Source organism: Nanorana parkeri, unplaced genomic scaffold, assembly GCF_000935625.1.
Source record: "Nanorana parkeri isolate BGI_ZX_2015 unplaced genomic scaffold, ASM93562v1 scaffold1180, whole genome shotgun sequence".
NCBI classification, from domain to species: Eukaryota; Metazoa; Chordata; class Amphibia; order Anura; family Dicroglossidae; genus Nanorana; species Nanorana parkeri.
In genome coordinates this window covers 45,940-55,974 of record NW_017307448.1, presented here as the reverse complement: position 1 = coordinate 55,974, position 10,035 = coordinate 45,940, and the positions used below count along the sequence as shown (strand labels likewise).

General features: G+C 47.6%; 1 protein-coding gene across 1 annotated transcript in view; it reads left to right on the top strand.

Moving 5' to 3' along the window:
- The window catches only part of LOC108796840 (brain-specific angiogenesis inhibitor 1-like), a 368,891-nt gene that overhangs the window by 349,457 nt on the left and 9,399 nt on the right, over positions 1–10,035 (top strand). The window contains exon 37 of the mRNA XM_018568381.1: positions 3,390–3,429. Within this exon, the coding sequence (XP_018423883.1) occupies positions 3,390–3,429 (40 nt within the window). The remainder of the gene's footprint in view (positions 1–3,389; positions 3,430–10,035) is intronic.

The window sequence follows — 10,035 nt, the reverse complement described above, 5'->3', positions numbered from 1 at the left end:
TGCCATTCTCCATTGGGGGGGGGTTGGCAGGTAGGGGGGCGCGTTGAGGAACCTGGCTTTGGGGCAGCAGAGAGAGTAAATCCGGCCCTGGGATTAGGGCGACAGCCAAGGAACTAGTCATTTCGGAAGAAGAAGTCAGATTTCCTTGAATGTATCAACCCTGTGAAGTGAAATTAGACACAATATGATATTTATGTAAAAACAGGTTAAAAGGGGAATTGAGGCGCCCGTGAGAGCCAATCAGATCCTTGCTGCTGTTTTGGCTTTGTAAGTAGAGCGCTCTGCCATCCTTACCTGTGTCCATCACTATTATTTGATGGGAATTTTGTCTTCTTTTTTCCTTCTAGCTGGAGGAAGCCAATAACCCGTACATCTGCACGGCCATGGTGGGGCTGAAAGACAAGAAAGCAGCGGTATGATGCAATGTACTCCATATGAATGTTATTGATACGATGAGTCCTGTAGTCAGGGGCATCCCGAGGCCAGGTGTCACCCGGAGCGGAGACCGAGTGGCACCCTGTCGTGACGTCATCTTTTTGGTGGTGGACGGCCATCTTGGTGGTGGACGCCAGCAGAGAGAGGAGAGGGGACGTTCACCCGGTGGGATGAGGTATGCCGCCAGGTCCCCATCTCTCTCCAGACACTGTTGGGGTCTCGGTCCATGACCGAGCGCCCGACTTTTCAGAGGGAGTGACACCAAAATGACCGTCAGTCATTTTGGTGGCACCCCTCCAATGGTGGCACCTGTGTGCGGGCCGCACCCCCAATTGTGACGCCACTGCTTGTAGCACTGTCATGAAGATCTGGTAGAGTAACAGCCCCCGCATAGACATGTAACCCGTGGAAGAATTCGGTTTGAATATTTTGCTATTTCAGGATTTGGATCTGTACTTCAATTCGGTTCGGGTTTCATATTTGGGCGAAATACGAATTTCATTAGTTTCAGATGAGTTTACAAATTTACGCGAATATCACAGAAAACCATCTACAGATATTAATACTACAGCTGAACCTCCTAGACCCGAATGGCATTCGGGATCCGAATTTCCGTATAGCATTGGGGAGCTCCTGAATGCCCTTCGGGTCTGGGAGCCTCAGCTTTAGTAATATATGTATATGGCTCCCAGACCCGAATGGCATTCAGGAGCTCCCGGAAGCAATTCAGAAATTCGGATCCCGAATGCCATTCGGGTCTGGGAGCCACATACATATATTACTAAAGCTGAGGCTCCCAGACCCGAAGGGCATTCAGGAGCTCCCCAATGCTATACGGAAATTTGGATCCCGAATGCCATTCGGGTCTTGGAGTCCTCAGCTTTAGTATTATATGTATACAGGTGAAACTCGAATAATTAGAATATCGTGCAAAAGTAATTGCAGTAAGTGCTGCAAAAGGGGCCCAAACCAAGTACTGAGTACATATGCATGCTTGTACTTTTCAGAGGTCCGATATTGTTCTATGTACAATCCTTGTTTTATTGATTGCATGTAATAATCTACTTTTTTGAGGTTGTGAATTTGGGGTTCTTGGGGTTTTCATGAGCTGTAACCATAATCATCACAATGATGACAAATCACGGCTTGAACTATCTTGCTTTGCATGTAATGAGTCTCATATATTAGTTTCACCTTTTAAGTTGCATGAGTGAAATAAATGAACTTTGCACGATATTCTCATTATTCCAGTTTCACCTGTATACTGTATGTGGCTCCCATGTTGCCGTAACAAAAATTTGTGTTCAGACCCATTCGGATGCATTAAACCGAAAAACACATCTGATTGGCCAGAAAAGTCACATGTCCCATTCAATTTGGAAATGGTCATTCGGATTTCGGACGCATTGGGATTCGGCAAATTCGGATGTGTGCGAATGACGGAAAATTAGTCCGAATTTTTATTCGGAAATTAAACGAATAACACGTGTCTACCCCCAAATAAATGTGACCGCACCTATAGATTGAAGGAATCCCTCTGTGCAGGTTTCCAGGAATCGGGATTCCTGATTGGTCTGGTGTGTGTTGGATAAATCAGCCTGACTGACCTTCATACTCCCCAATACCTGACTGTAGATCATGGAGACCAACTGCATTCACCGATCACAGGAAGAATCCCAAAAACATCCGTCGGTTCTAACAACATTTTTCTGCAAAGTCATTCTAGTAATTATTATATAAAGAACCGAATATTAGCCTATAAGCCCCTAATACCCTGTTTCCCCCGAAAATAAGACCTAGTACCATTTTTGGGAATTGCTAAAATATAAGACCTACCCCGAAAATAAGACCTAGTTGTGACCATTCCCAGGGCCGGCGGTGGCATAAGGGGGAACTTGAAGAGCCGCGGGAGAGAATCAGCGGTGCCAACGAAAGCCAGCGCTAGAGGAAGTGAGGCGGCACCGGAGGGAGCAGAGTCGCATAAGCCGACGCCTCCTCTATAGTGCCGCCTCCTGTCACAGGCGGAGTGATACCAAATTGACATCACCAAGCCTATAGAGTTACAGTGTTTCCCCCGAAAATAAGACCTACCCCGAAATTAAGACCTAGTTGTGACCGTTCCCAGGGCCGGTGGCGGCATAAGGGGGAACTTGAAGAGCCGCGGGAGAGAATCAACGGTGCCAAGGAAGCCGGCGCTAGAGGAAGCGAGGCGGCAGCGGAGGGAGCAGAGCCGCATAAGCCGATGCCTCCTCTATAGCCCCGCCTCCTGTCACAGGCGGAGTCATACCAAATGCGCTCCGTGCCTGTGAGGAATCCATAGTGAAAGCGCGCTTCGCTCATCCTGGCCAGCGATTGGTTACCAAATTGCTCTGGGAAAAGTACGGCGCCCCTGATCGCCCTGATCACCATATTCTTAACTTTGCCATTTTGGATTATTTAATTTGGATTTGCATTAACTTTGGGTTGTTATACATTAAAAAAAAATAAGACCTAGCCCCGAAAATAAGACCTACCCCGAAAATAAGATCTACCCCCGAAAATAAGACCTACCCCCGAAAATAAGACCTACCCCCGAAAATAAGACCTTCCCCGAAAATAAGACCTACCCCGAAAATAAGACCTACCGCGAAAATAAGACCTAGCGTGTTTTTTTTTAGCCCAAAAAAAATATAAGACAGTGTCTTATTTTCGGGGAAACACGGTATTGTCATTTCATCATTAATAAGACAAGTCGTCATTCTTTTTCTTTATCTTTGATTTTCTTTGAAGAGAGAACAGATCTCACTAGAGTTTTGATATATTCATTTCTGTTATGTCACAACACCTGATCAGCTTGACTGACCCCCCAGAAGCAGCACAGGGCAATTGTGACCTCATCTGACTAACTTCTCTGCTGTAACATCTGTTTAAACGACGAAGCAATTGTAACTCTTTTGTGTTTTTGTCCCCCACAGTCTGAATTTGATAAAGATGTGGACCTGGCGTGTAGATCAGGTGAGGAATTCTACACTTCTGTATTAATCTAAATGACATTTATTTTATGTAGTATGGATAGCAGGGAGCAGAGTCCTCCAGCAGTGCAGAGTATATCAGGAGAGGAGAGTTATAGAGGAAGGAGCAGAGTCCTCCAGCAGAGCAGAGTATTTCAGGAGAGGAGAGTTAGAGGAAGGAGCAGAGTCCTCCAGCAGAGCAGAGTATTTCAGGAGAGGAGAGTTAGAGGAAGGAGCAGAGTCCTCCAGCAGAGCAGAGTATTTCAGGAGAGGAGAGTTAGAGGAAGGAGCAGAGTCCTCCAGCAGAGCAGAGTATTTCAGGAGAGGAGAGTTAGAGGAAGGAGCAGAGTCCTCCAGCAGAGCAGAGTATTTCAGGAGAGGAGAGTTAGAGGAAGGAGCAGAGTCCTCCAGCAGAGCAGAGTATTTCAGGAGAGGAGAGTTAGAGGAAGGAGCAGAGTCCTCCAGCAGAGCAGAGTATTTCAGGAGAGGAGAGTTAGAGGAAGGAGCAGAGTCCTCCAGCAGAGCAGAGTATTTCAGGAGAGGAGAGTTAGAGGAAGGAGCAGAGTCCTCCAGCAGAGCAGAGTATTTCAGGAGAGGAGAGTTAGAGGAAGGAGCAGAGTCCTCCAGCAGAGCAGAGTATTTCAGGAGAGGAGAGTTAGAGGAAGGAGCAGAGTCCTCCAGCAGAGCAGAGTATTTCAGGAGAGGAGAGTTAGAGGAAGGAGCAGAGTCCTCCAGCAGAGCAGAGTATTTCAGGAGAGGAGAGTTAGAGGAAGGAGCAGAGTCCTCCAGCAGAGCAGAGTATTTCAGGAGAGGAGAGTTAGAGGAAGGAGCAGAGTCCTCCAGCAGAGCAGAGTATTTCAGGAGAGGAGAGTTAGAGGAAGGAGCAGAGTCCTCCAGCAGAGCAGAGTATTTCAGGAGAGGAGAGTTAGAGGAAGGAGCAGAGTCCTCCAGCAGAGCAGAGTATTTCAGGAGAGGAGAGTTAGAGGAAGGAGCAGAGTCCTCCAGCAGAGCAGAGTATTTCAGGAGAGGAGAGTTAGAGGAAGGAGCAGAGTCCTCCAGCAGAGCAGAGTATTTCAGGAGAGGAGAGTTAGAGGAAGGAGCAGAGTCCTCCAGCAGAGCAGAGTATTTCAGGAGAGGAGAGTTAGAGGAAGGAGCAGAGTCCTCCAGCAGAGCAGAGTATTTCAGGAGAGGAGAGTTAGAGGAAGGAGCAGAGTCCTCCAGCAGAGCAGAGTATTTCAGGAGAGGAGAGTTAGAGGAAGGAGCAGAGTCCTCCAGCAGAGCAGAGTATTTCAGGAGAGGAGAGTTAGAGGAAGGAGCAGAGTCCTCCAGCAGAGCAGAGTATTTCAGGAGAGGAGAGTTAGAGGAAGGAGCAGAGTCCTCCAGCAGAGCAGAGTATTTCAGGAGAGGAGAGTTAGAGGAAGGAGCAGAGTCCTCCAGCAGAGCAGAGTATTTCAGGAGAGGAGAGTTAGAGGAAGGAGCAGAGTCCTCCAGCAGAGCAGAGTATTTCAGGAGAGGAGAGTTAGAGGAAGGAGCAGAGTCCTCCAGCAGAGCAGAGTATTTCAGGAGAGGAGAGTTAGAGGAAGGAGCAGAGTCCTCCAGCAGAGCAGAGTATTTCAGGAGAGGAGAGTTAGAGGAAGGAGCAGAGTCCTCCAGCAGAGCAGAGTATTTCAGGAGAGGAGAGTTAGAGGAAGGAGCAGAGTCCTCCAGCAGAGCAGAGTATTTCAGGAGAGGAGAGTTAGAGGAAGGAGCAGAGTCCTCCAGCAGAGCAGAGTATTTCAGGAGAGGAGAGTTAGAGGAAGGAGCAGAGTCCTCCAGCAGAGCAGAGTATTTCAGGAGAGGAGAGTTAGAGGAAGGAGCAGAGTCCTCCAGCAGAGCAGAGTATTTCAGGAGAGGAGAGTTAGAGGAAGGAGCAGAGTCCTCCAGCAGAGCAGAGTATTTCAGGAGAGGAGAGTTAGAGGAAGGAGCAGAGTCCTCCAGCAGAGCAGAGTATTTCAGGAGAGGAGAGTTAGAGGAAGGAGCAGAGTCCTCCAGCAGAGCAGAGTATTTCAGGAGAGGAGAGTTAGAGGAAGGAGCAGAGTCCTCCAGCAGAGCAGAGTATTTCAGGAGAGGAGAGTTAGAGGAAGGAGCAGAGTCCTCCAGCAGAGCAGAGTATTTCAGGAGAGGAGAGTTAGAGGAAGGAGCAGAGTCCTCCAGCAGAGCAGAGTATTTCAGGAGAGGAGAGTTAGAGGAAGGAGCAGAGTCCTCCAGCAGAGCAGAGTATTTCAGGAGAGGAGAGTTAGAGGAAGGAGCAGAGTCCTCCAGCAGAGCAGAGTATTTCAGGAGAGGAGAGTTAGAGGAAGGAGCAGAGTCCTCCAGCAGAGCAGAGTATTTCAGGAGAGGAGAGTTAGAGGAAGGAGCAGAGTCCTCCAGCAGAGCAGAGTATTTCAGGAGAGGAGAGTTATAGAGGAAGGAGCAGAGTCCACCAACCCACGTTATTCAGGAGAACAATGCACTGATATGGTGGGGGCCCGTCTGCTGATGAAATCGGATAAGTAGTAGTTGCCGCATTTTTTTTTTAGAAGAACATCATCCCCTACAAACATAACGAGGAGTTACCGATGATGAATCTTCCCATTGACTTGCTCCTATCGGGATATTTATTAATTAACGGATCCGAGAATGGAACGCTGAGCAATCCAGAAATGTGCAATCAGCCGGACTCTCCGCCTTGCCCCCATTACTCCGCTAATTCCGCGTCTTCTCACCAACCATAAAAAACCTGAGGAGATCTATACCGCAATTAGGCAATAGAACCATCACTTAACTTGCCGGCGGTGGGCAAACATGTCACGAGTCGGGGCCGCCGAGCCGCGGAAATAGATTTTGGTGGAAGAATAGGCCATTTAGCGGGAAATATCTGTCATTAGTTGAAGTGCTCTTCACGTCTCCTGGTAATAGAGCTTTGCCTATTTGCTCCGGGTAATGTGAACCTTGCTCTGTATTATTAGCAGATAAAGGAGAATTGCGCCGTGATTAGACTTCTGTCCATTCAGCATTAAAGCGTCTCCGAACCTCCAGAAGAACATTGTAATGTGCTGCAGCCTTATCAGTCTTTACATGTGGCAGCTGCATTGGGGGGGAGGGTAACCTGCCGGTAACACGCTTTCGGTCCTAGGGTGACAACGCGCACTCTGCCACTGAATTTATGGAGGAGCAGCATCTTCCCTTGCACAGAAATTGTATTAGGACTACAGAACCCCACTCTCCTTGTTTAGTCCTTACACACTCCCTGACCTAGGGTGACAACGCGCACTCTACCACTGAATTTATGGAGGAGCAGCATCTTTCCTTGCACAGAAATTGTATTAGGACTACAGAACCCCACTCTGCTTGTTTAGTCCTTACACACTCCCTGACCTAGGGTGACAACGTGCACTCTACCATTGAATTTATGGAGGAGCAGCATCCTTCCTTGGACAGAAATTGTATTAGGACTACAGAACCTCTTACACACTCTCTGTTTTTAAGTCCTGACACACTACCTGACCTAGGGTGACAACACTGGAAGAGCAGAATTGTTATACTAGGGCAGGAATCGTGGTAGGAATTGGTTTAGGCCTCTTCTATAACTTTTGGACGAAGATGGCCACTTGAAGAACCTCAGGGCTCGTGGTGATCACCACTGATGTGAGGAAAGTCCTTATGAGCCAGGATCAGTTTTAAGGAAATATTAGGTTTACAGAACCTCTGACACATTCTCCTTTTTTAGTCGTTACACATTCCCTGACCTAGGGGTGACAACACTGCAGGAGCAGAATTGTTATACTAGGGCAGGAATGGTGATAGGAATTGGTTTAGGCTTCTTCTACAACTTTTGGAAGAAGTTGGCCATGTGAAGTATCTCAGGGGTCATTGTGATCAGCAATGATGATTGTCAGCTGAAGATCTCAGTCCATATGAGCCACATCTTGAGCAAAGCCTTCCAGGACCCAGACTCAATTTTAAAGGGAAGGGTTCAGGTTCATTCATTTAGGTCGGGTCCTCCTTAAATTTAGGGATGTGGACTGGATGTGCTCCCATGAGAAGCTCCGTGTTATGGGCGATCTGAAGTACCGCACTTAAATGGATCAGGTTTGTGCTCGTGAGGAGTATCACGTACCTGGTAGAGAACCGAGTAGTTGAGGAGGCCTCCTTTGCAACTCTTGTCCCGCACCATTGAGAGTGGTGACAGGGAGTGAGTTGACAGAGAGCAGCACCGGTGCCAGAGGGTGCAGGGCACTGTGCCTGGGTGAGTCCGAAGCTGGTCTGCAAGGAAGCAGGTGTAGATGCAGCTGGAAGGACCACCAGGAATACGGCTGGAGCAGAACGAAGTCAGGCAGGCCAGGGGCAACACCGATCGGGCAGCGAAGTACAAGGGCGGCAGGCAGAAGAGTAGTTGAGGAGCAAGCAGAGGTCAGGGGCGGCAGGAGTCAGGCGTAGTCAAGGAGATCCGGGTCAAGCAGCAGAACACTGGAACAGGCAGAGACCCAGGAACACACACAGGAGCTGAAAGACCATCCAGCAATGATCCATAGGACTGGCAAGTTTAATAGGGCCATCAATCCAGGGAAGCTGCATCACTTCCTGCGTGACACGTTACCACGTCTCCGCACACACGTCCGTTGAGCGTGCATGCACAATAGTGCCTGTTTCTTGCAAAGGTGGAAGACAGGCGTACGCGCATGCGCAGAAGCACCAGCATGGCCAGGTATAGTCTTACAAGGAGTGTGCTGGTGAGCTGGAGACTATGGGCCATTTTTGGCCATTTTATTGAACTTCTAAGGACTATACAACACCTCCCCTTCTACTCATCTTCATAACAAAGGTGGGGGTGAACGATAAATGTCAACAAAATACACAAAAGGAAAATAAAACACATAAAACCGCTCAGGAGCCTTTTAAAGCCCATAGCACCGAAGGCACCCTCATTCCAATAAGGCTAATTTTGCTCCACCAATTGCTTTACCAATTTGCTCCAATTAATTTCTCCAAAATGAAACGAGGGTTTGTTCACAGCACGCAGCGTATAATGCATAGCACATAACGTGTGTGCACTAGCCTGCGATGTGAACATGCACTGCAACGCATTGACAGTGCTCATTGTTAATTCTATGAGCTGCAGCACATCGTAGGGCTCTGCGCTGGGATCAGATATTGCCTGCACCATTTTATCTCAATGCACACCAACGTATGGCTGCGGTGTAACTAGGTCCTATACGAGGTGAGGCTGTTTGCCTTGTCTTTACATTAGGACTGTGTTGGGCAATGCCGCCCAAAGTAGCCCACTGGGGCTCCTGCAAATGATTTGACTCCTGCAAAATTTGACATGTGTAAAATTCCATATTCCATATTTTTGTCTTAAAAGTAGATGTTTATAGATCAGCCACTAGAGGGAACAAATACTAAATCTATGAACCCCCCCCCCCCAATGACAAGGGAAGGGTTGTGTCACCATGATAGAGAAAATAGGGGGAATCCTCCCAAAAAGGGGGGCATAGGCAGAACTAAAGACCTCAGACACTCTAACCTTTCCTCATTTCATCCAAAACTAAGAAGAGGTTTGGCTTTAAAAGGAGAACTATGGGGTCAGGGCTTTTCCCCATAGTTCTCCTTAGGGTAACGGGAGGACACAAACTAGCGTCCTCCCGTCACCCTAAGCTCAATATATAGGGAGCTACAGCTTGCAGTAGTCACCGCTCTAAGCTCCGCCCCCCCATACAAATAAGATACATTGTTGTTCAGAGTTCGGGGACTCGGAGGGGTTATTAAGATTTAATTCCGGAGTTTAGTGTCACTTTAAGTATTGTCCTTTGCAGATTAGGTCTACATATGAATAAAACAGTGAATACAATGACGCAATATATTGATTCATTGTATTTATTCAAAGTCACCTGCAGACTATCTGATGCTATTTTACACCGGAGCGGCTGCCCAATCCCAGCTGTCAATTTGACAGCCAGTAGTTGCTGGAAATAGCGGCAGGGGTAGAAAAGTCAGACATAAGAGGTGCATCCTATATACTTTGTTGAAGCTTCTTAGGACGTATCGCCTATGCTCAAAAATCCCTCAAGTGGTTAAAAGTCAGATAGAATTTTTACTTCAATAACAAACCTTCATTAAATCCATAAATCAGATAAAAGTTCCGGAGATAACACAGGTGACCGACTGAAGATCGATTCATTATAACATAAGAAAAGATGAAATCATTTGTATTTGATCTTCCGAACCGCAGTGTAACGCAGTAATTTGGAAGGAAGCAGAGTCCGCAGGGAAATGCGTCCTTTCTGAAGGCTGAAATTATTAAGGATGGAATTTATAATTGGAAAAGTGTTGAAATGGACTTTTTGTTCCCGTCTTGCCTTCGCGATGAGTTCTAATCTGTTTCATTTCTTAATCTAATACAAAAAAGGAAGAAAAAAAAAAAAACTCTGTAGCTTAGTTGAACTCCAGACAAACAGTTAGGCCTTGTTCACTCCGAAAGCGGTGCGTTCCAGAGCGTTAGCACTGCGATCGCTCACAAAACTTCCCCCTGAGTTCTGGGGCGGGAGGGGGCGTGGCTTCCACACCCTAACCCCCATCTACCCCCCCCACC